Below are 26,252 nucleotides of genomic sequence, written 5' to 3' on the forward strand. Positions count from 1 at the left end.
GAGCCATTCCGTTCACGCCACAGTTAGCCGTCAAGCGGGCCCTTCCGGGCCGCTCGCAGGTAGGACCGCTCGCCGAATGTACAAACAAATCTTTGTTTACTTTATTTTAATAAATTATATTAATATTTTAAGTATTATATTCTTTTCCTTAAAGCACTGACCAAGCAAAGACCGGTGTCGCCTAAATTAAATACGATAACAAGAACGAAAAGTCTGCCGCTGGGCCGTATGGGCCGGCGAGGTCTGAACAGAAAATCTAACGCCGGTTTCTAGGGACTAGCGTGGCGTTTAACGTGTTAAATAGTCGATGGTGCTAAGGATGACAAAATTGTTCACTGCTATTTCTGCAGGACATCCATAAGTTGTATATGGCCCAATGATACCAGTTCTGTGATTGACGTGTCTTTACATTAGGTGAGGATTGATGCACTGGTATGCCTTTTGACAACTCTGTATGATATACGATTCAAAGAATTGAGAAAATTGATACTCCCTAGATAAAAAACCAATAATAGGCAGTAAACGTCTGATACTTAATCTTATCAAAAACCACTGGCAAAAGATAAAATAACGTCGAGTCGAAATTACCTTAGTCTTGTACCAAACCTGATTAAAATGGTACTGTCGATATCTATTTTCTTTCGTTAAGTCATCCTGGGAATATTCGTCATTCTTATATTCTTGGAAATTTAATATACATTTATGAAAATAACCTTAATCTCTTTACCCCGAATGGGCAAAAATTATTTTCGGAGAAGTTCGATTTTAACCCTTTGCGGACGGAGCGGTATTGAATAAACTGTAATGTGGGGCCCAGCCGGGCTGCCGCCGATAGTCATTCAAAACTACCAGCGCTCGTTTCTACTTAAACACGATTTTTGTTCATAGCGACACTAACAATAAGGATATAAAACAGTCCACTATACTTAACTTGGGACGTGCGTGCGGTCCTACGGCCGTAACAGTGGGTCCATATACGTGTTTTTCGGCCATAGCAACGCATTTACGTGAGACACATTTAGAGTCCCTGGCCCCTATCAGTTGTTTTCACCGAATGCATTTGTAAAGGGATCCTCTCCCCCACGGTTGTTAAAGTCGGCTGGTTCTGGTCGCAGAGCAGAAGGTATCCTCGTGTAACGGTAGTGCTAAAAGGGACGAAAGGAAAAGGAAGGGATGCGTTTCGTCCTGGGCCTGTTAGTGGGACTCATCGGTAAAGCTACCTAGCTTTAGACGTGGATACTATTAAAAGGTCTGGAAGTTATATATATAGGAAGCGGAGGTTTTCCGAGTACTTGCGAGAAAGTCCTCGAACCTCCTTGAAGTTGGGATCCATCTAGTGGCGAGGGTGAGAATGATGGTCGCTACAGCATATACGGTTTCCGCCAAACGCATATAGGCGGCGCTCGTCCGCAAAGGGTTAATTGTAAAGCAACCAACGTCGGTGACGATAATAAAAATATTTAGAACTGCTTTATCCTCCTACATAGAACTTTAATTTGACCTACCTGAGCCACTGCCACTCGTGGTCATTTCCAGCATGTCCCTAATAGTAACTCCGCCCAGGATGGGTCGATCCGGTGCCTCTTGCGAGTCATCGCTATTCCCGGGCCTTTCTGGGGTCTTGCGCACGTGATAAACGACCATAACCACCACGCAGATCGCGCATATTGGCATCGCTATCATCAACGCCATTTTCCAAGTGACCCACGTCGCGTCATCGCCACCCGACGGCACTTTTTCCAACAAATCTTCGATTATCATTCGGTAGTGGTACATTCACGCAGGGAATCACTCCGAGAAACGTGAAACGTTCAATCCATAGTCTCATAGGCTGTTCTCGTCCTTCTATTACTATTGACATCCAATATTAACTACGATCATCTCCATTTTTCATCCCGAGGATGATTAGCAAGTAGGAAATTAAAATTTCAATTCTATTTCGCGCCTAACCTTCTACCAGTATCTGCCATAGCAAATACTTTACTCGCTGAAATATCGAAATATCAAAGTGCTTCTAGAATCGGTCAAACTTAACCAAAGATGTCAAAAATGTTCGAATTTATCGAGCCAAATGATGTCAAAAGAACCGAACGGATTGTAGGTAACAGATTTCTCCGAGTGATTCGGAAAGCCAGCAGAAGCCGATTTTCAAGTGAAAATCAAGGTGGTACACGAACTGCGTCAAGCTGGCGGAACAACGGAGATACATCTTGCGGAAACACCTTCGCGAAACATGCTAAATGATAAATACACCGAGAAGCATGCAGCAGTGAGTAGCAACAGTTTAAACCAACAGACACATGCAGCATGCAGTTAGGTTTCAGGAGGTCAGTGGGTCAGGACCGGGGACAAACTCTTTATCCGATTCTTCATAAATACTTGGAACGATCGATACCCAGATTTGAATCGAACCTTCTTCTTCTTGCGTCGTTTTGCACGAAGAAACAGAGATAGACAGAGCAAAAGAGAGAGAGAGAAAGAGAGAGAAAAGAGGAAAAATAAAGAACTATCGTGAATAAAAGTATCGAGGGTGTCAACGTACGAAACAGCATCTCTCGATGATTCTGCCTCCTTCCATCACGTCGATGGGGCCAAAAATGAGCGATCCTCTGCATTACCTGGCCGGTTAGTGCACATACAACGATGACGCAAGCCGTGCATGAGTCATCGCGTGGATGCAACGCTTCTTTCACGATCTCTGGATCATCGTATTGCACTGATCACAGCATCACTTACCTCAGGCTTGATCGTGGTACATGGCGACATGAATTCCTTCACGCGGATGCTGTTAATCGGTTATTCCTCGGAAAACCACACAGAGCACATTAGCAGGAGCTCGGGGTTAAAGGGTTTGGATACTTCCTCGAATCGCGATTCGAAAATATTATTTCCAATATATTTTCCAAGGCGAATTGAACGATTGTTCTTCAAGTCGTTTCTTCAATTTAACAGATAATCGCTTTGACATCGGACTAACAAGGAGAGTGCAAGTACCTCGGGTCATGGATTTAGTGGAAACTTTGCAGGTTTGTGGATTTCGTCATGCAGTTCAAGAATCCACTATCGTTATAAGGACATCTATTCGATAGTTTTTGACATATTCGTGATTAAAATTTTACACTTGCCTTAATTACGGATTTATTTCGAATAACTGTCAAGTGACGTTGTGACCTAATGACGACATTCAAAAATTGCCACACTTGGTGGCCTAGGAAAAATAATTTATTTAAAATCATCTGTTTTCATGGGCGAAAAATTAATACAAAATAAAAATAGATGGGAAAAGCTATTAATTATGAACGGGATCGAATCCCGGGCCACCACCAGGGTTGAAACTTTCTGATGTCGCTGTTAGGCTACAACGGCACTTGATAAACATGGCTAACTATTTAGAAGAAATCGGTAGCTAAGAATAATAAAGCTTTAAGCATAAATATCTCAAAAACTATTAAATTCTTGCCCTTATATGATACATTTTCTTGAACTAGATGATTAAATCCTGCAGAGTTTCAATTAAACCAATAACTCGAAGGACTTGCACTCTCCTTGTAAGAAAGAATTCGTGCAGGAATGAAATATCAAGACGAATTTTGCAGCGATACGTCATTGGTGAAATTTCGGAAAAATAATTTCGACTGAAATTTTGAAAAGAAGACTTTCGAATTAAATTCCAATCCGAAGCTCGCTTTCTTCTTAAACTCGCAAGCTCTTCTTAAACTCATTCCTGACTTAAATTTCCAAGCGAAGTACCCATTGATCGGCATCGATCGGAATTTTAATTGGTGGAAAAACGATTTTCGAATCTACACGCGATCGCTATCACGGTAATTTCCAATTTTTTTTTTTTTTTTTTTTTCTTTTCGATACAGAGCAGGGAAATTGGAGAGATCATGGGAACGAGCGGCTGGACTTCGCCGCGGGAAACAAATATTCGTGAAATCGAATCGATCACGGAACTGGCGTCCGCGCAAGAACCATCCATCTAGCAGTTTCACGATAAGGCACCAAATTGATTCCCACGGGGTATCCGATGAGATGACGAATAACGGTGAGACAGACGAGTCACAGGTGAATGATTGCACGTCCAGGGGATGCCCGATGAAGATTGGCAAGAACCTGGGGATACGTGTATACCTTGGTGACGCGCGATGTTAGTGCATGAACTTACTCGTGTCCCGATGCTGAAATCGGCCGTGATACACGACATGCAGATCCTTCGTTTCGAAGCGCGTAGAACACTGCACGAATATCGAGCGAGCATACTTCCGTAATGCTTAAACGTCTGTGTATGCGTGACAGAGAGTTTCGTGATTCTCCGAGAAACGTTGTAACGTTGTTTGTACTTCTGTTGCCGAAATACGTGAAAATTTTCGTGGAAATTCGCGGCCATTACGAGGTTTCACCCCGTGATAAATAATCCCTGCGACGCAGTAGGGTAGCAATCAATCCCTTTGTTGTCCTGGAGGTTTTTGGACGATTCCGTTTGGTACAATAGCTTTACTCGGTGTAGTAGCTTCTGTTGAATTATTCGACCGAATGTGGAAATGATTATTGAATGCACGTAAATAAAACATTCGGAGTTTTTATTTGTTGTATTGTTCGGTATGCTTGCTCTCTAAAGGATTCGATATATTAACCCTTTGTGAGCCGATGTCGAGTTGGACTCGACGTTATCTATTTTAGTTTTGATATATAAAATATCAAATTTAGTATCGTGATTTGATCTGACAGAAATATGCCAATGTTTATCAGGAGAGTATGGAAATATAGTTGAATTGTTTTAGCTATGGACCATTTGGAATTGAACTGCGATTCGGACTAATAATCATTATGTATGCTGTGAGAATCGGTCACGCAATTATTTATTATTAATAAAAAACAAATTTGGAAATCATACTGTCCAAAAACCTCCTTATAAAGTAGGAACTATTAGATTGGCCAATAACTAGTATCAGATTTTCACGCCAGATGGCGCTGCTTTGTTCTCCGACGTAAACCTAATATGCTCACGATTTCTGAAATACAATCATACACTAATTACTATAGAATTCTGTACTTGCTCGTAGCATGGAAAAATAGTCGACGCGTCATCCGATAAAACCTCGTTTATTTAAAACGACTACAGCTTGGCCAACCCAATAATTAACCCCCCGTGTAATTACTTTAATTTGCAAGAAATAAAATACACCGTATATAAAACAAGGTTGCTGTTCCATTACATCACTCGTGAAAATAAAATTATCATAAAACGAAAATAACTCGGCTAATCTAAACGTAGTACGAATCCCTACACCTACACTGCGCAGGAAATTTTTCAATCAATCGGTGACTATAACGGGCCATTTCGTCGGCGAGAATATTGAAAAGAAATATACCTGGTTACCAACGTTATTAACGGGCGTATCGAAACAAATCGTTGCAGTGAAAGCGCGCATCAATAACTAGCCAACTCTCCCCCGGATTTAGTGGAGCCCGTATAATCGATGGATACCGCTTTCGATACGTTCCATCATCCCTCCGTCAATACCGCGCGAATACGCCTCGTTACTCTGTACAACGCATCGCTGTCGTCCATTTTATTCGACCTGGCCGTCTCGTTTCACATGGCAACCCTCTCTATCCGCTTTTCATACGACTATTACATTTATGCGTCGAACGTTTGTCGATGACCGAGTGTCGAGGAGTTCCTTGTTCCATTCGCGATGGTTAGACCAGTGGCGCCCTCTTGCCAAATTGCGAGCGAAAAGGGTGATAGCTTTGAGAGATTTTCCATTTTATTTACTGGGTTAAATCGACGAATCGAATTACTGCGAGTAATTAAAACGTCGATATTTCTATGCGAGGTAATTAAACGAGGATTCGGAAAATTTTGTCAGCCGATAATGCGTATTCGATGCGATTTCAGTCGGAACGAGTCGATCGTTTTATTCTACATAGCAGTCCTATCTATGTACATTTTTGTTGCCCGTGCTCGATTCGTAACGGATCTCTCGCCATATTGGAAACGAAGAGTTTCACAGAAGTTTCGATTTTATTTACTGGGTTAAATCTGAATGCGAGAATGATTAGGAAACGAAAATTTTGGAGCGTTGAAGGATGTGTGTTTGATGTGATAATGTTGGTGAGTAATATGGGAAGGAACTTTGCCCTGTCTTGTATGATGAATAGAGAAAATTTGTCTTTCGTGCTATTAAAACTTTAGATAGGTCTAGATGGAATATCTAGGGTTAAGGCTTCTAAGTTTTGAATATTTAAGAGGGTGTGAGTATTCTTGAAGACCGTGATGATTGAACTCTTCGCAAGCTGAACTGTATTTTATATAAAATTCTAGAATTTCATCCGTCTGTTTCGTTATTTTTAAAATTACCCTCTGTCGCATCTAATAATACAATTCTCTCGAGACATTAAGAATAAATGACATTTCGACGTGAAGCTCTCGGAATATACACATTATAACAGATCTAAAATAGGATGCATACAAAACGAAATGCCGAATCTATTCTGCCATAGGGTATTGAATATTCAAGAACCGCTAAGCTTGTTTCTAATAAAAATTTCATTAGAAAGAATCATTTGAACTTTATTTTAAGAATTCACCTTTGGAAGAATCCACTGACATTTCAGAATCATAAACACATCCATGAAAAGAATAACTGTGAGAAAAATAAATAGATCGTCTTAAAAACTATTTCAGCACACTGGGCATGGCGGATATTGAGTTAGTTCAACTGGAATTGAACGCGTGATGGAGGTATAAAAGCTGTATGAACACATTTTTAGTTCGTTTCTATTTGGAACAGCTCGATAGAGATAAGTGTGCGACAATCTTGAGACGATTCTCTTGTTCCGTTGATAGCACGTTTTTACAACGTCGTTTCCGTAATAAAAGTCCATAGTATACGTATCTGACGACGTATCGTCGTTGCATCGCGACGAAGCGAATAGACGTTCGCCTTTTACGTCCAATTGTATTCGCTTTTTTTTCAATTTCTTGCTGAACGACGTTTCAATGTTTCCATTCGACGTAGTCGCGATTCGAGCAACATATTATTTGAAAATTCGCGGGTATACCTTCCTATGGGTCGTGCTGCGACACATCTTACAAGAAAGGCAAGACAGAAATCTAATATACCAAGTTAAGAACTTGGAACATTTCACTATAGAAGAAATTTTGTAAACTGTTTTCTCTGTTTGAATCATTTTCATTGTTACCATACCTTTATCTTAATGACTATGGAAAGCTATCGAGAAATAGTTTATTTTATTTTAATTCTAACTAATTCTAACTAATTTCATTAAATCTGCTAACAAATGCATGAGTTTACAATATGAATAGTCACGGACATTTGTAAAAATTAAATTACTGTATACTTGTTGCGATAAATGTACATTTCTATCACACTTGTCATGTTATTTGAAATACGTAATCACGAAATCACATGCAAAAATTCGACGCAGAGGAATCTTGGGAAAAATAGTTTTCATGTAGATTACGCTATCGTTCATAAGCCGAACTTCCAACATCGTTAAATATATCTATTCAGTGTATCGAAACTCTATTTTCGAAGTGTAGAACCGCTTAAGACAGTAATCGAACCTAACCTCGAATTTGCTTACACTCTTAACTCGATCGATATTACGTATAATCAAATTTTACAGCAAGAAAGTAAATGGAAAAACAATGAAGAGAAAAATTTATTTACAGCTAAATACATCAGACTTATCATTGATTGCAAAGAGTGCCAAAGGTGCTTTCTAATCCGGATCGAAAATATCACGAAAAGAAATAATATTCGTGCGACGAGATGTTCGCGATTTAACACGCTAGAGGCCGACGTCGCCGTATAGGCGCCCTGCAATATCTAGTCAAAACAAGTGGTGGCGCCACATACCAGCCCTGGAAAGAAATTGATATCAGGTAGTGCACAAAAGAATGCCAGATGAAGGAAATTTTAAGGAAACGAAATAGGAAAGGAGGATGTATGAAAATGAAATAAAGATTTAGGGTAAAAAATGCTATCGAAATATCCAAAATACACCGTATTCTAAAATTCATTTTATAATCAAATTCTAACCTCGCGTGTGTTAAAATTTGCTCATTAGTCGTGCAGCGACAGAACAGCGAAACCATGTTGCGAAACTTCGACCGCTTCCTTATCGTTCGATCAACTCGAAACTCCGTTATCTCGAGGACCGTGTGAACTTGACATAAAAAAAGGCCAGACGATTTTTTGCACCGAGTCGTATGTCTCGAAAACGATAGAGATACAAACGGATAAGCAAAAATTATGATGAACAAGTTTACGTAACATTATGCTACTTCGCGACAAAACATCTTTCAACCCGGTAGCTGACGCGAATATGACGCATGAGAAATATGTGTCATAGCTTTCATTGCTTTATTCGATATTTAATTTATTCTCGCTCGTTGCAACTTTCTTCTGAAATTTTTCTTCTACTTCGTACTAACTTTCTACGCGTCAATATACATCACGTGACAGATTTTAATGCAGAATAGAAAATACAAATTTTTTATTCTTACATTTTGAATTTTCTAAATAGAAAGATTAAAAACAGGATCGAGTAAAGAAAATTCTCAAAAAGAAATACTAACCTCTTTCAGCTCGACATGTATTTCACAAAGTTTCTTCGTCTCTATGTGAGATATTATATTCATATGTTATGTGAGAATAACAGTAACAACAAGATATATTTTCTTCTCGAAATACGAATGGCTATTGAATCACACGTGAATGCAGGTGCACGCGAATGATCACGAAACAGCGGGCATTTCGAGCTTTATCGAGGTTTCAAGCTGCATTGAAGCGAAGAATACCGATTACCGAGTGCAAGCGTGTAAATTCGGCATTATCTTATCCGTGTACGGCTTACAAGACGTATATTATCATCGCGCGAGGGCTCTCCCATTCTGTAAACAGATGCAAGATGATACACAATCTGCAAAGCCGATTGTGACATCACGAAATTACACAGTATCCACCACGACACATCGCACTTTTTCCCGATAAGGTTAAGAACGCACGAGGTAATTTTCGGCGAGTTAACCGCCGATTTGGAACACCATCTTACGTCAGATAGTTGAACTATTCGCGTTAAGCTACGAGCGACATCCCAATCGCGTGTGCGATTATTCAACTCAGGTGTCGAATACATTTTCATTACTTGTAGCGTTTCGTTGTATTGTGTGCAGCGGAAGAATATATACGACAGACGATTATTAAATAGTGTATTCTTGCATTACGCGTTAATGCATGTATATTCTAATACGTAAAAATAAACTTAATTCCTCGTTTTTGCATTTAACCGTACTCTATTTCTTTAAACTTTACACTTCGTTGTTTATTTCGCTTAACCTTATTCTTCGTTATTTACGTTTCTTCGTTCTTCGGGAAAATAACGTAAATTATTAAGTTACTACAACAAGCTTAAAATAGTTGAGATCTGAAGTACTTCCGTGAAACTGTATCAACTAGTTAACCGTTAAAAGCTACCACGTGTGTGGTAGCTTAACCTAAAACATCGCTTCCATCTTGAGAGCTATTTTACTCGTGTTATTCAATACGTTCGAGAATCGATTTCGACGAATTATTCACGTGATACGCGATATTATTTTGCGGCATCATTTTCAGTGACAAAACATGTTTGCCGCGTAATGATGTGTGTTAGGCCACGACTTACGCGATCATCAACTGGTAATCGATAATCTTTACTCGATCGTGTCGATTGGATGAGTGATACCATTTGTAATAATTTTCTCAACTATAAGTCATTTATATCTTGATAGAAGTAACTAGAATTTTCTGGATAATTTTGCGCAGTTGTTTATAAAGATATTTTTATTATAGTGCTATTGAAAAATGGCCGTATAGTTAAACGCTGGTACCAGGTATAAGATTCTTAATTTACTATAATATTAATATTTTAATTTCTAACTTATTCTGCTATATTACCTATTACTACAGGTGCATAAAATACTATTTAATCGATCCAATATTCCACGGACCAGGAATTCTAATTCCAATTATTCGTACAGGAACAACTTTTTGGATGAAATCAAAATAAAAGAAGGTATAATTAACATTAAAAGGAAATAACCGTAATATACTACCTATTTTAAATAATCAATGTATCTTGCATTAATCATTTTTCAGTCTGCATTAATTAAAGCTGCATTTGAATAATCATTCAACTACGGTAAGTTTATAAATTTGTCGAAAATACATTCGCATCCTGTATTATAAGTTTTCTTAATATATCAATTCTCGGATTTATTTCGTGAATATAAAATAAAATTGGCAAATATATTTTCCAGATTCCTACGTATTCCTATTGCGCGTTCCTCGAAACCAAAAGGTAAAGGAAACAAACAGCATCGATTTACTCTAATTATAATATTTTCGCGCAACAGTTTCGTGCGATACTGCAAAATCTTGAATCAGCCGATAATGAATTAAAAAGACAGCGAGCGAACGTAGATAAATCGCGTGATACATTTGCGAAAGACGGACGTAAGCTATCATAATGTAAACAGAACGTATCATCGGGTTATGCAATGGAACAGCGGCCTGCTTACAATAGCGGTGCAAAATATTGAATTTCAAGCTTCACGAACAGTTCTGCGACAACAGAAACGCGGGGTATAAACGAATCACGATGTTTCGCGGTCGCTGCATTATGTCAGCTCGATAGTGAAGCGGGACGTATGAACAAAGACAACGTGTACAAAGGACGTGTATAGAGGGAAACGTGTGTGTGTGTGTGTGTGTGACAAAGATGATCGCCCAGACAATTCACAAAAAGCATCGAAAATCGATGATCAAAAGCCCAAAATTCAGTTTTCCTTTGTTTCTTTATATCTTTTATTTCTTTTTTCTTAATTGTTATCTCCTTTTATTTTATTCTTATCGCACGCGTCTTTCCAAGGTCGTCGTTGCAAAGATTTCTCTTGTGATCGGTCGTGTGTTTTAAAATAATTTTCTGATCGATTTGTCTGCGAAAGTTTAATTATATTAATATATAAAATGTTCGATTGATTGATTTTTTCTTCTCACTTGGGTTTCTTTAACGTTAGATATCGAATTTCAATCGAAGTGTATCGCAGTCACCTTGAAAGTGTAAATTGATCAATATGCATTAGTTCGGTTCTTCATTTACGATGTCGAAACTGCTGGTTTCCGTTCCCGATTTTACTGACTCGACGATTAAACAGGCACTAACTATAAGTAGCACTAACTAACCCATATAGATAGACGTCTTCGAGCAGAAGGAAAACGTAAATTAAATGTTAAATTAAATTAAAACGAACTTGATTCGATATTTTTAAATTATTTTCTTTCGTTTTCTTTGCTAGATTACTTTCAATAATGTCTTCAGATTATTCTTCCGCGTTAAGAAGTCCAACCATTGAATTCGTTTATCACTGTTTGTGAGATACAATCTAAGGAAACGTGATTGTAATTTTCTGTTACGAAGAGTTTAATAGAATTTCAAGTGTTTGTCGACCAGCTGCCTCTAACAAACTTCACAAACAGAGTTAAAAAAGAAGAGTTAACTCATTTTTCTCTCGCCACGGCTCTCAAACGTTTCTTAGCACTTGATACTTTAAAATCATGTAAATTATCCAGCAAACAAACACCTCGGCCACGAATTCGATATTCCAAATAAGTTTAACACTCTCTGTACTAATGTAAAACATTTTTTAGCATTTTTAGAGTTATTAATCGTTAAGCAAGGTAATTTACAGTTGCATACAATTATATATTATCAACGAAATGCACAACGTTAAAAATGTAAATATTTACATTATCTTTAGAGGAAAATTTTTGGAAAAATTTTTAAATGGAACTTTTATACATGGAAATATTACAAAAATTCTCTCCTTTTGTTAAAGTCAAAGACTCGTAGGAATAAGGTATAAACGAAATTAGTTTAATTATACTGTAATTAATTATACTTTACAATTTGGTTACAGAGTTGGAAAAGGCAATCGCTATTTGCAAGAGACAGAGAAGGCAAATTTATACACTGAACTGATTCAATTTGTATAGAACCAGAATTGAATAGAACTGCATTGAATTTAAAACCCAGACACGACTTTTCCCTTCGTATTTCGTTCAAAGAACCTACAATTTCCACCACAAAATATGTTTAAAAGGCCAAATCACCAAAGCTTTCATTTCAAAAAGGACGACGAATTCTGCCCTGTCTATTCATAATCCCCCAAAAACATTTTCTCTAAAAAATAACGAAAACTCTGCCTATTCCTACAGTGTAACAAAAGGAGAAACATCCTGGAACTTTTTAATTGGAGCTATACTCTACAACAATATTTCCAAAACTACTTATATTCGGTAATCCACTAATTATAATTTATTATAACGAATTCAATAATCCATTGATACATCGATTATTGAAACCACCGTCTTAAATTTGAATTAAAATAATTATCAAACAATTAATTGCTAATTAAACCATATAAATTTCAGGTAATCCACAAATCAAACCAAAAAAGAAAGCCTTGTCAACAATAATCGTGATCAAGACTCGTACAGAGATTCATAATGATTCAAGATTCATGGAAAACATACTTAACCCATTTGCATCCTCGCTCTAAAGAGAGTTTCTCAAGCTTTTGGTTGAAATGAAGTGTAACAAACAAACTCTCATATATATTTCATCCAAAAATTCTATATATTTTCAAATAAAATCATTCTATATTATTTTACAATATAAATGTTCATTTTTTCATATAGCTGTGCAGTAAATAAACTTAAAATAGATAAGCAACGATTAATGATGCAAATGGGTTAAGGAAAAGATACTTGTACGAAGATTGAAAATTCAGAGGAAATGACTCGTGTAACTTTCGGAATTGAAAAATCGAAAACGCGGGACCGAAGAAAGTTGGAAGCAGCACGCGAATTTAGCCATATTTGCACAAAATCTCGCATCGTTCCCGCCTAACGTCGACCGACCTTGGAAGAAGACAGAGTGTGCGGAAGCTGTACCTCGTGCGAGGTAATCGACGAGTCGGAAGTATGGCCCACCTCTGGACTCGCGAGGAGGAACAGTGGGCCTTAGGTCGCGATTGCAGTAGTCGGAGTGGTTGCAGCAGGCGATCACGTATTCCATGTCACCTGGACCGCGTAGCATGCTATTCGCCCTGCACCAGACCGAGTAATCGGGCGCCGGGAAGAAGTGCTCCCTACCGTAACACCTGAGAACAATTTACATGACTTCCGGACCAGAATATTTTACCGTACCTCCGGGCGAAGTAGAGAAGAGCGTGTCCGCGTGGCTCGCAACGATCCCTCTTGCGCTTCCGTTTGCTTATCCTCGCGTATCTGAACGATCTTCGAGATCGATTCGGTAAAGGACAACACGCGTTTCGCGAACCTTCGCAACGGTACCTCGTTGAACGGCCATTTTCTTTCTTTGTTTGCGAGATCGATTACGTTTAATCAAGGATCCGCGTCGTCATGCGCGTACGAGTATTGTAAATAAATTGCAAACGCAAGTCGCGCGCAGCTGGTCGGTGATTTCTTCCGTTTTTCCCTTCTTTTTTATTTTTCTTTTTCTCTTCGTTTTTTCCGTTTCTCTCTCGCTTCTTTTCGTACCCGGCACTCTTTCTCTTCGACTTCGTTGCCCGGGTGATAAATTACTCTTATTACGAGAGTTATAAATTCGTAAGGGCACACCAGCGGCCGAGTAACAGGCAGCCGAGATAAGTTCGGGAATTAATCATTAATAACCCGCGATCGGGCAATAATTCATGTGGCTCCTTTTTTGCCGGTAATTTGGCCGCTAAGGGGCCGTATTATAACGTCGTTATCTCCGGGCTCTTTACGGACGCGTTATTGCGTCAGGAATTTCTTTTTTCGCACTTTTTATAAATCCCCGGCTAAAATACAGTGTAATCCATCAAGGACGCGGTTCTTGAAGAGAAAGTTCAGCGAAATTGCGCGCATACGCGCGTATGCGTGTCACGAAGTTACCCTTATCGCGAATAAAAACCCGGCCTCCGATTATCGCGCTTGAATTTATCGAGAAACCATCGCGAATCTACAGTCGAAATGGTTGAAAAATATCTTTCAAACAGACCCCAGTGTCCGATCGATGAGAAACTTGAGGGAAATAAAAAGCGTGGATATAAAATATAAAATTTTAATTTCATTTATTCATTTTCGAGACGGTAATGAAAATAATTTTCGATACTATACGTTTAATTCCATCTGTGTATCTTTGACATCTTGTACTTTACAATGAAACAAAGATCATCCGAGAATGGTAGCATTCCATGTGTAATGCTTGTAATACTAATTAGCAAATAATTTTCAAATATTTAATTTATTTTCGAGATGGTAATGAAAATAATTTTCGATATTATGCCTTTAATTCCATCTGTGTATCTCTGTAGTGAGATCTTGTACCGATATAAGTGATCTGACAAGAATTCAGAGAATTAAGAAATATCCCAAGCTAAAATTTAATATTAATTGATATTATTTTAATTATATTAAATTTAATATTCCAAGCTGAAACGTTCTAAAATCCCAATTAAATTTCGTATCAATCCGTCACTGGCGTCTTCCGGAAGTATAGCAATCCAATGAAATGATTTCAAGAGCGCCGAGGATTACGATTCTATAGCCACGCGATTTGTTTATAAATTCGTAGATCTCTGTTTACTCGCCGATATGGAATTAGATACTGACACTTTGACGCTTTGAACCTGACATTTCGCGAAACTATCGCGATACGCAGGCTCGAATCTTTTAACGCGACTCTATTTTCGAGAACGCTCGTGCAACGAGGTACCGTTCGGATGGGAAATATTTACACGTTGCTGAGAAATGAAGATGCCCGGAATGTTCGCGGATATTGCGTGTACGTAAACCAGATGAAAGTTCTCAGTCCCTGAGGAGAGCTACACACAACAATGTTACGCGAATATATATATATATACAGTTTTATAAGCTGCGAGGGACAGGTAGTTTAAGATCAATTCTCCGTTGAAATCAGGAATAACGAAGAATTAATTGGTTCGTTCTACGGCTGATTGCTTTTCAGATGCTTTCGCGTGATCTTCTGCAAACAGACAATTCACGACAGCAAAGGAAGTGGAGAGAATTACAATCGAAAGGACGTGCAGAGATGAGAGTAATAATAGCTACTACGATAAAGAAGAGAGGAAAAAGAGCGAGCGAGAGAGAGAGAGAGAGAAAGAGAGAGACGAAGCGTGGGTGCAAGATCTTCTGTAATATTTGGCATACGAAAATCGCACGGGGCATTACAACGAACAAATTTGCAATCTTAAATAAACGGCTGGAAACACGGCCACTTTTAGAGCGAATAATAAATTAATCGAATTACAATGCAATTAAGCATTATTCGATCATCACTCGTTAAGCGAGTTAACACAACATCGGAGCTTTAATCGCGTTTTCGAGGGCATTAAACGACATTTAAATACACTGCGAGTAAAATGGTTCGACACGAAATGTACGTAATTGCTATTACCGATAATACGATACGCTTAACGCGACGAATAAATTTACCAACCAAGCGAGCGGCTTTCAAATATTCTTAATGGTAATAATATACCCTTTATATCTCGCACCGACCCTTCGAGCTGCGAGGTGATTATAAAACGATTAAAACTGGATAGGTTAACGCTTACAATCTGCACGGAGATTTCGTCGTACAGAGGGATCAGGTGAAAGGAGGACCGAGAAAGGCTGATGGAGTCTAAGACTTGTGTCTTCTTTTTCTAAGAGAAACTGAAAAGAAATATTTACAAAAGGTGTCCTTTTTACAAGGACCTGTTTACCAGTGTCACTACGTGTCTACTTTCGTTAGAGAGTGCAGAGAGGTATATAGCAACATGCTACCGAGTGCTTTCCAAGTTCACTCGGGAGGACTTCCGGTCCCCCCGAACACTTGTAAGCGAAAATACACAGGAGAGTACCTTGAAGTAACTAGAACCTCCATAGGTGGCAAGTATTTTCACACTGTTTCTTTTAGCTTCGGCAAATCTTCGTTACCTTTGTTTCAGAGGAACCGACACAAAATTTCTCATCGACTAAAATAAAATAAAAAAAAAAAAAAAGAGAAGAGAAGAAAAATATCTCCGCGCTGTCCAATTTTGACATCACAAACGATCAACGTCGAATTGGAAAAGAAAAGTTACTATCGATATTCAACCGGCTGTGCTGCAATAATAAAAAAAAAAAAGAATCTGGGAGTCAGGAGAGATAAAAGAAAGGAGACAGAAGGGAACGTGTCTGAAATTCCTATCCGAATGTTGCATCTAAAATTATTCAAGCGCGTATGAGCGCAAAGGAAAAATTCATCGAGAATCGTGAGCGCGAGTGCTGCACTTCCGGGCGCTCTAAACGGAAGTGAGCGTGTTCGCGTGAACGTAGACGCGGCATGGAACGACAAGGAAAAGTGCCCGCGGTGGCGGTGTGGCATCGGAACGCGAAAGGGAGGTACGAGGTGACACGGTCCAGTATATCGTGCTTTATCGGCCGTAACGAACACACGGCAGCCGGAATGAGAAAGAGAGAAACGCGGATCCGAGTGCAAGTAGCGCATTATGCAGCGCGAATGCAACGTACGCGGTTGGTAGCGACGGTGGCGCCGCCACCGGTCACGCCACGGAACTTGTACACGCGACGTACGTACGTAACATCCTGACATCCGCGCGAAATGTATATTTATATACCGCGGCTAACGAAAATATCGGCGGTGCAGGGTGTTGCTTGAATTTATCGCTTTGTACGTTAACTATTTATGCAGAAAATAAGCTCCGAATCGTATACGGCGCGGGAAGTTATATGCATACGCGGTTATCGGATGCGCGGAATTTATTTGACTGATATATAAATATCGTATCGTAGTTAACGTTAACCGGAAAGATACATGGTCCCATCGTAAAAATATTCCGACGCTAAAACCGCGATTTATTCCTTTCACGGTGCGCGAGTGAGAGAGCCGGACAAGCTGCGGAATACGGTACCGTAAATCTCATATTTGAAATTGTATTATGCACTACGTGATCATTAAAATTTATTACACGCGCGTATTCGCGATGGCTGGAATGTAGAAATTTTCCCGATGAAAGGTAAATATTTCTTCGGTTGCACTGTCTCTATCGTTTCATCGGTGCACGCCGATGCGAGCAAATTCGATATGATTAACTGTAACGCGTAATGATGGGGATTTTTGGTAATCGAGATTAAAATTAATTGCGCGGTAACGTCTGTGAGTTCGATTGAATAATTTGGATGATTTCTTCCAGGTATGTTAAACGATTCGTTGAGTGAGAAAGGGGGACGAACTTATTGCGTGCAGAAATAATTAAGACACGAAGCAATAAATCCAAGTGGACCCCAATGTCCGAATATTTACTCGTACGAGTATCTGATCACACATGATAGTTGGATTGAACGCGACAGAGAAAGAGGAACAGCCAGAGCGTGTGTCAGGCAGGTTGGCGACAATGTGTACACGAGAGAGGCATGTGCGTATATAGCGTGTCATTAAGTTCGAGGCCGTGGCACAATGCACAATTTTGCATAGAAATATACTTGAAAAAAAAGAAAGAGGGAGAGAGAAATGATTGCGATCAGCGGATGTATTGACATAAAAGATACACAGGGTGATGGACCTTGAAAAAAGGGTCGAATAATTTATGGTCATGTAATACCTATTCAGTTAACCCTGCTCTTCACCTCGGGTCAATACGACCCGAATTGAAGATTACCTTTTTATGACGCTACACTCCTAAATATTTTTCTTTATCCTTTCTGCTGTATTTAAATTTTACAAGATTATTCTTGCCATATTATTTTTTCCCATGCTTTTAAGTATTATTCAAAACGAAAAATATTCTACGAATATTTGGGATCAGAGATATACCCTCGAGGAGTATTTGATCTATTAAAGTCTGCGAAAAATACAGAATGTCTGTAAAAAGGTCCAAAGAGACCCGGTTCGTGAGTTTTTCGAAATATTCCTAGTTTCTTTTCACGAAAAATATATCAGCTACCCACCGGGATGAAAAGCAGCAACGTAGAACGTGTTTCGTGGAACAGAGAAAAATCTGGGAGAGAAATTTGAAGAATTTAACTTGGAGACGAACATTCATCCCGACGATGGTCTACCACTTGCAGGATTAATTCGCGAATCTATATTCATAGGATATTTTTCTTTTCTCCGCTTTAACGAGTACCACATGGCCCTAAATTATCCGATTATTTTTCAGATCACTCTGCATATATACGTACAACGAAATAATATACGGCGGTTACATCGTTAACGTTCATTCTTGCTACTGCTGCTGCTGCTGCTGCTGCTGCACACATATAATAATATAATACCCGCGGCGATGAAGAGAGAGGGGCAAGAGATTTACTAGGCACGAGCTATGATGCGATACAGTCGAAGGGCTCTGAGCATACGCTGAGCGAGGAATAATTGCGTCGGATTGAATCGGAAATGATAAAATAATTATATCAAAGAAAAGCATCGGTGGAAAAACGCGGAGGAGTCAACAGCATGAAAATTTAATTGGTACTTTAATTAACAAGATGCTCTCCGACATTATTTAATATATATAATATATACACATACACGCGTATAGATGTATTTACATATATACACAGTGTTCTAGGTACTAATGAAAAATCAGTGTCTGCAGTACGGGAGAGAAGAAAATTAGCAGACAGAAAAAAGAAAAGTATGAGAGTGAGTGAGAGAGAGAGAGAGAGAGAATAGTGAAAAGTGTATAGATAGAGCTAAAGGAAATAGAGAAAGAGGCAGAGAGTAAGAGAGAATGAGAGAGAAAGAGTGAAAGAAGTAGAGCTGCAGCAAAAGCCTGAGCCACCTGCAGAGTTTTCGCTACTTCCAGGTCGTTGGACTGTACCTTCTTTGTTGCGAGGGTGCAGCTGAGGTTTCAGATCCCGATTGCAAAAATCCTCTTTGCAGCACTCGATGACAAAGGTCGTGTTTCGCGAGTCGCTCGTCATGCAGAAGATGAGCGGCTCGGGCTGCGACGACGACAGCTGTTTATGCACGCACCTTCAAGCCGAGTTTGCACCAGTTTCAGAATAAAAAAAAAAGAGACAAACCAACGTGTAACGTCGCCGGGGTGGGGGATAATCGTGCTTTTGGATCGCGGCTGGGGACAACTCGAGGTTACTCCGTGAGAAGTATCAAGGGCGACGTTAAGGAGGATACACACGCGTGTGTGTGCACACGTTACACTCGAGTCTTACTTCGCGAGTCTTACTCGACTGCTCGATGGTAAAACGACGAAACGACAACGGGCTACGTTCTTCCTTATTCCTTCCGTTCGTCCTTCGTTTCTTCTCTCTTCCATTCGATCGCGAGTCGAGAAATTGAAAATGGCGGAGAAACAAGGAAACCACGCTTCATAAGGCGGCAGCAGGCCTTCCCTACGGTTTGATAAGCCAAGATTCGAGATTGCATAACAATGAAGTCACGAAACGTTCAACCACGGTGAAATCATTATCTAAAAATACCTATCCTCGCGTTTGCGAGCGTAACACGGCGAGAAACATCCAGCGAGGTAGCGTAAGGCTTCGCGAAAACACGCTGAAAAAGCTGCAAGCAAAATCTGACCACGGTAACGCGAAACTCGTCGAATTAGGCACAGCGAGATATCCAAAGTGCGTTCCTTGTTTCCCCTTTTTGGTCCTCAGATATCGTGTCCTTAGATATCGAACACGTGAGATGGCATGCGTTATTTAAATTAGTAATAATAATGGTGGTCGTAATAAAAGGAGTAAAAGGCGATACGCCTGTATCACAAACTTCATCGTTCTACCGCAATTATGCTTGTATCCTTCACACTCAATCGAGACTCGATCATTCCGTGGTAACGTGACTGTCTCATATATCCGCGAATCTTCGCGGAACGAGCAAACAAGCGAGCGTACAGGGAAATAAAACGCGTAGCCGGCTTTCGGTCGTAAATATACACCTGTACAGCTGGCCGGTTCGCTGACGATACCACGGAATCGGCGTCCCTCGGAAAGAAAAAGGAGAAAATACAAAATAAAAATGACAAAAAAAAAAAAAAGATAGAGCTAAAGGAAATAGAGAAAGAGGCAGAGAGTAAGAGAGAATGAGAGAGAAAGAGTGAAAGAAGTAGAGCTGCAGCAAAAGCCTGAGCCACCTGCAGAGTTTTCGCTACTTCCAGGTCGTTGGACTGTACCTTCTTTGTTGCGAGGGTGCAGCTGAGGTTTCAGATCCCGATTGCAAAAATCCTCTTTGCAGCACTCGATGACAAAGGTCGTGTTTCGCGAGTCGCTCGTCATGCAGAAGATGAGCGGCTCGGGCTGCGACGACGACAGCTGTTTATGCACGCACCTTCAAGCCGAGTTTGCACCAGTTTCAGAATAAAAAAAAAAGAGACAAACCAACGTGTAACGTCGCCGGGGTGGGGGATAATCGTGCTTTTGGATCGCGGCTGGGGACAACTCGAGGTTACTCCGTGAGAAGTATCAAGGGCGACGTTAAGGAGGATACACACGCGTGTGTGTGCACACGTTACACTCGAGTCTTACTTCGCGAGTCTTACTCGACTGCTCGATGGTAAAACGACGAAACGACAACGGGCTACGTTCTTCCTTATTCCTTCCGTTCGTCCTTCGTTTCTTCTCTCTTCCATTCGATCGCGAGTCGAGAAATTGAAAATGGCGGAGAAACAAGGAAACCACGCTTCATAAGGCGGCAGCAGGCCTTCCCTACGGTTTGATAAGCCAAGATTCGAGATTGCATAACAATGAAGTCACGAAACGTTCAACCACGGTGAAATCATTATCTAAAAATACCTATCCTCGCGTTTGCGAGCGTAACACGGCGAGAAACATCCAGCGAGGTAGCGTAAGGCTTCGCGAAAACACGCTGAAAAAGCTGCAAGCAAAATCTGACCACGGTAACGCGAAACTCGTCGAATTAGGCACAGCGAGATATCCAAAGTGCGTTCCTTGTTTCCCCTTTTTGGTCCTCAGATATCGTGTCCTTAGATATCGAACACGTGAGATGGCATGCGTTATTTAAATTAGTAATAATAATGGTGGTCGTAATAAAAGGAGTAAAAGGCGATACGCCTGTATCACAAACTTCATCGTTCTACCGCAATTATGCTTGTATCCTTCACACTCAATCGAGACTCGATCATTCCGTGGTAACGTGACTGTCTCATATATCCGCGAATCTTCGCGGAACGAGCAAACAAGCGAGCGTACAGGGAAATAAAACGCGTAGCCGGCTTTCGGTCGTAAATATACACCTGTACAGCTGGCCGGTTCGCTGACGATACCACGGAATCGGCGTCCCTCGGAAAGAAAAAGGAGAAAATACAAAATAAAAATGACAAAAAAAAAAAAAAACAGAAAAAGGAAAAGGAAAAAGACGCCAGTTCGAGGGTACGGTACGCTGATTACTTCGCACCACAGGCTAAAACAGGTGGATGCTGGCGCGAACGGGCTCGCTAAACAAACTTCAACAAACGTACGAAAAGGAAACAAGAAAGGTAAAAATAAAAAGGGAAAACTATAAAGAGAAAACCAAGAAACTCAAAACGGAAAAAGAGCGTAACAAGTGTAAACGGAAGAGTTGTTAACAATCGAGAAAAATAAAAATGTAGGGGTAGAGAAGAGGGGGAAGAAAAAAAATTGTTCAACACCGTGCAACTCAACACTCGTTTGCGATACCTGACAGTGGGGGTAGCCAGTCGTAGCAGATCGTCGTTCCTGAAATCCCGTTATTTCTCTCGCGACGTCGTCGAGCGTACAGAGAGGAAACGGTGAAAAAAATGGCAGAAAATGAAAAAAAAAAAATTGAAAGAAAGAAAAAAAAACAGAAAAATAGTTGAACGCTCCGTTGAAAGGTGTGTGATGTCTTTGGCTATCCTTTTAACCGCGTCTGCTCGAGTCCCTGATTTATTCGTTCGTTAATTGATCTCAGAAGAATGAAGAGACCTCGCCGAGAAAGGGTATTCTCTGGTCGTTGAGCCAAAGCTAAAGTCCGGCTGGATTAAAGCAGGCACAGTGTAACAAAACGAAACTCGAACACACCAAAATGAGAGTAAAAAATCGTAAAACCAAAAAAAAAAGAAAAAAAAATGGAAAAAAGAAAACGAAAAACATGTATAGTAGGAAACAAAAAACGGGGACAGTTAGGTGGCAAACGATCGTCATCATCATTATCATCATTATCATCATCATCATCATCATCGCCATCATCATCAGCAGCACCATTATCATCATCACGGATGCAGTGAGATGTTGTTAGTCAAGGTCGTTCGTATGTGGAGTTCAACGAAATCAATTCAAATTTTCACAGAAAACGAAAAATATAAAACACGAAAGGGGAGGTGAAAATTCCGAACGAAATATGCGAGTGCACGAAGATCGCGACTCGCAGAACGAGCCTCAAGGTGATCCACAATGAGCGGTAATTCGAACGCGCGCGTTCGCGAGCACGTACGCACGAAATCTCGGATGATCTGTTCTTCTGCGTTGTCTATTCTTCGCCATACGTTTTACCTTCTTCTCTATTTATTGTATTTTTAATCGTATTTTTTAATCCCAGTTTACAGCGAAACAGAGATCATCCAAAAAATGGTAACATTCCCATGAGAAATTCGTAAATAATTTTAAAATTATTCTGCAATTCATAGAAAGTGCACCGAAGTTTCGAAAAAATAAAAATACCATTGTTTCAATTAACTCTTTTAGTTTATTTATATATTTTAATCCCAATTAAACCGAAGAAATCATCGTGTGTTTTATCGAGTTCATCGAATTACGTTTAATTGCCCAAAAGAGGGGAATAAATCTTATATTTCGGGTGTACCCGATTAAAAGTAATTTTTCGAGAAAAAAATGAAATATCGACACTGAATGGGTTATCGTTGAAGAAAATAATCATCCGTGTCGCAAGAGGAATATCGAGCGTTATTTTTACTCATTGCAACTTATTATTTGCATTTATTTATGTCTCGACGAATTCGATCGAGCCGGTTCAATTTATTAAAACAAACAGTATAGCTTCTGGAAGGAACGAGGTCAGCCCGAGCGTATGAAATATTTCTCCCATTCGACCCTACACGTTCTTTTGAAATATGAAACGTATCCGTATCGTTTTTTGTACCATGAGTCCATCCTTGAAATGGGATTGAATATATCCTCTTGAATCGAGCGCCAAGGGATTTGCGTCCGATCGATAATCGATTACGCGCGAAACGTGTCACAATGGCCGTGGGTTAGCGTATGAAAACGCCTAAGTCGGGAAAAATAGAAGCGAAGAAACGGTAGGTGCAATGCAAGAGAAAAGGTGGAACGAGAGTAAGGGAAACGTAAAAGAACGAGAGAAAACAATTTTCCATAATTAGAAACATTTTCTATAATATATTTTCTACAATATTTTTCTAGAAAATTCAAATTCCTCTGTGACTCGTGGTATTTAAATCTAGCGCCGCGCGCGCCGTCAAGCGGTCAATGGCCGAACGAAATTAGTCCGCTAGAGAGTGCTACAGGGAGACTTCGCGGTTTTTGATTCGTTTCTTTAATGAATGCACGAGTGTTTACGATGTTTATATTACTAAAATGGCAGGTTTGAGAAAACTCGTTAACCCCGGTTTTATAAATTCAAATTTCCCGCTAATGAATAAATTTGTAGATTATGGTTTTCCGTAGTTTCCGACTTCGTGATTTTTCCGGTTCGCAGGCTTCAGCAGTGTGGTATGTAGGCAAGCACAGTGTTACGATGAGATTCATTCGTAATACGTGATAATTTCAGTAACGAGAAAGCATTACGAAGATTAATTGCAATTATATTAGAAAAGATGCAATTAAGTGATATTACTGACATAGTTTATTAATACAGTAATGAATTACCACTTGCTGGGATTATTCCTTCATACACGGTACAATGTATATATTAATACAAATATTGTATTAATTTTACATTATCTACATGCATACGTATATAAATAAAAGAAAAATATCCCAACCTCTTAAAGAATTATTTCAAAATTATACAACTGGAATTCACTTTCGAAGTAAGGATAGCAATAACAATAATAATAATAAGACAAAGAAATATGAAATATAAAATTATACTTTACTACATACTGAAGCCCACGCTAATGTCAATCGATTCACAGGGTATTAACAAAATTCTCTCAAGTTGCATAATCGTTCTCATCCCGATATCCCTAACGATCTCTGCTAGCCTAATAAATATTCATACGGCAAATAAAAAAAAATAAAAATAAATAAAATAAAAGGACAATAATGGGCGGAACAAACAAGAGATATTCCTCAAAGGAGCATCCAAGGCCACGAGAGGAACAAACTCATCATCGAACAACGTTACGTTTTCACCTCTCTCTCTCCGGATGCACATAACACGTCGTTACGTGCAGTTTACCCTTCGTAACTACAGCTTCGCGCGTTCGCACCTGCTCTAACAGACGAACCTCGAGTAGGTATACCTGCGCGAGTGCGGAGCACGCACGGAATCGTAGGCTCCGGAGGATTTTGCGTCATCGTCCAAACATCGAACCCCTCCCGCTTCCAACGATTCCTTCCTCGAAACGACCTCGCGGATATTTTCGAGAGCCGCGAGATCGACATGGGTGAAAAGTTTCATTCGCAGCCGATCCAAGGCGCCTAGGTCTCGCAGGCTAAGAGCTCGCGAGATACCTCGTCACTGGTCACCGATTTAACGGATGACTGCGAACGTTGACAAACACTACGTACATACGGTAATGTCTCCATAAGTGGCGGTTCTTTGCTGCGGTCTATAGCTGATACTTGTCTATCCATACTCAAATGCAAGGGTTGCAACTCTATAGGCAAGTAGCTTTATTCTATTCTAGGACTCTTGACGAACGGTTTTAATGTCTTTTGTAACAATGAGACCAAATGTAACGAATGTTTAAATCACAGTTACTCTGTACTTGAGAATCGTCTATTCCAGTTCATTTGATTCTAGCAATGAGGGATAGAGCAATATTCTGGAATCGATATTTTTTGCAGTAATATATCTATACATTGCATTAATTTTAACCCCTTCCCGTATTTTAACGAGTCTGACTCGTGATGAAGACTTTGGCCCAAACACGAACATCACGAGCCAGACACGTGAACAGAAAGTCGGCCCAAACGTGAACATCACGAGCCAGGCTCGGAGACATATCACGCGTATTTACATTTCTGCTCGCATTGCGACTATTTTCGAGCATCATTGACGTCTACCGTTTGGGCCGTTTGGGCCTAGTCGAGCTGAATAGCACGGGAAGGGGTTAAGGAACACTGCAAGCTACAAGGTGTGCTATTATTTTCTCACTACCGTGTTCGTGAGACCTTTTTGACAAAAACGAGACCAAATATAATTAAAACGATAATATCGCGATACGTAATGCACGCTTAGACGGTTGCATAACGGGTTATCAACAAGTACGGTGACGAACATGTACCAAACACTTTACAGCTGGATTCTTCGTTTAATATCTAATCGAGTCGAACTGGCAATATCATCGAATGCACGAATGACGAAAAACGAATACTCGAGTCATCGAGATCGAGTGAAACCTAGAATATTAGAAAGCTTTCGAGAATCGAGAATCGCGTACTTTTTCCGGAACTGAGGCTGAGTAATCGCGAAATTCTGCCACTTATGGAGATATTACACAGTCGGTGCATAGTTGATGTGGGAATCTAGGAGGAATCGATCACTAATTCACGTTACACGCCACATAATCACTATTATCGCATTATACGCCAGTCCCGCAATATCGCGTGATTTCGCTATGATTATATGTATGCTTATAAGCGCTCGTTATCGTCTCTTTTTGCTTGACATTAAATTTAACATTCAGTAAGTATATGCTACATTTTCTTGAAAAACTTACTATATGTTACTCTGTGGAAATTTAACGAGTTTTTAATGCATTTTCTTCTAAACATTTATTCTTCGTAATAGCCGAGATCTAATCGGTATACATTGTATCGAGATCCACCACGCGTGCTCCTAGACTTAATTATGAACATTATTAACCGGGATTGAATTCCAATTATGCTAATTTTCAAAGTCGTGATGTTTAATTGGAGGAAAATTGTGGTAGTGGATGCGAGGTTGGTCGACGAAGGTGTCTTTGAATTTGATGAAAAATAGTATTTGAATAATAA

At 39.8% G+C, this 26,252-nt stretch overlaps 1 protein-coding gene and 1 long non-coding RNA gene across 7 annotated transcripts in view; one reads left to right on the forward strand and one right to left on the reverse strand.

Moving 5' to 3' along the window:
* babo (TGF-beta receptor type-1 babo) overlaps window positions 1-26,252 on the reverse strand; it is an 80,853-nt gene that overhangs the window by 8,681 nt on the left and 45,920 nt on the right. For 2 of the 6 annotated variants that reach the window (XM_017908660.1, XM_017908659.1), the window contains exons 3-4: window positions 13,029-13,237; window positions 1,506-1,733 (exon numbers count right to left, since the gene is read on the reverse strand). In XM_017908660.1, coding sequence (XP_017764149.1) covers window positions 1,506-1,733; window positions 13,029-13,237 — 437 coding nt within the window. Of the gene's footprint in view, window positions 1-1,505; window positions 1,734-13,028; window positions 13,238-18,949; window positions 19,104-20,263; window positions 20,419-26,252 lie in introns of those variants that run through there. The other 4 variants (XM_017908663.1, XM_017908661.1, XM_017908664.1 and 1 more) reach the window with 4 other exon arrangements.
* On the forward strand, window positions 10,966-12,372 carry LOC108553667 (uncharacterized). Its single transcript, XR_001890655.1, has 3 exons — window positions 10,966-11,293; window positions 11,372-11,753; window positions 11,993-12,372. It is a non-coding gene; the product is annotated as an uncharacterized LOC108553667 (long non-coding RNA).

The sequence above is a fragment of the Eufriesea mexicana genome, unplaced genomic scaffold (assembly GCF_001483705.2).
Source record: "Eufriesea mexicana isolate 0111107269 unplaced genomic scaffold, ASM148370v2 scaffold12005, whole genome shotgun sequence".
NCBI classification, from domain to species: Eukaryota; Metazoa; Arthropoda; class Insecta; order Hymenoptera; family Apidae; genus Eufriesea; species Eufriesea mexicana.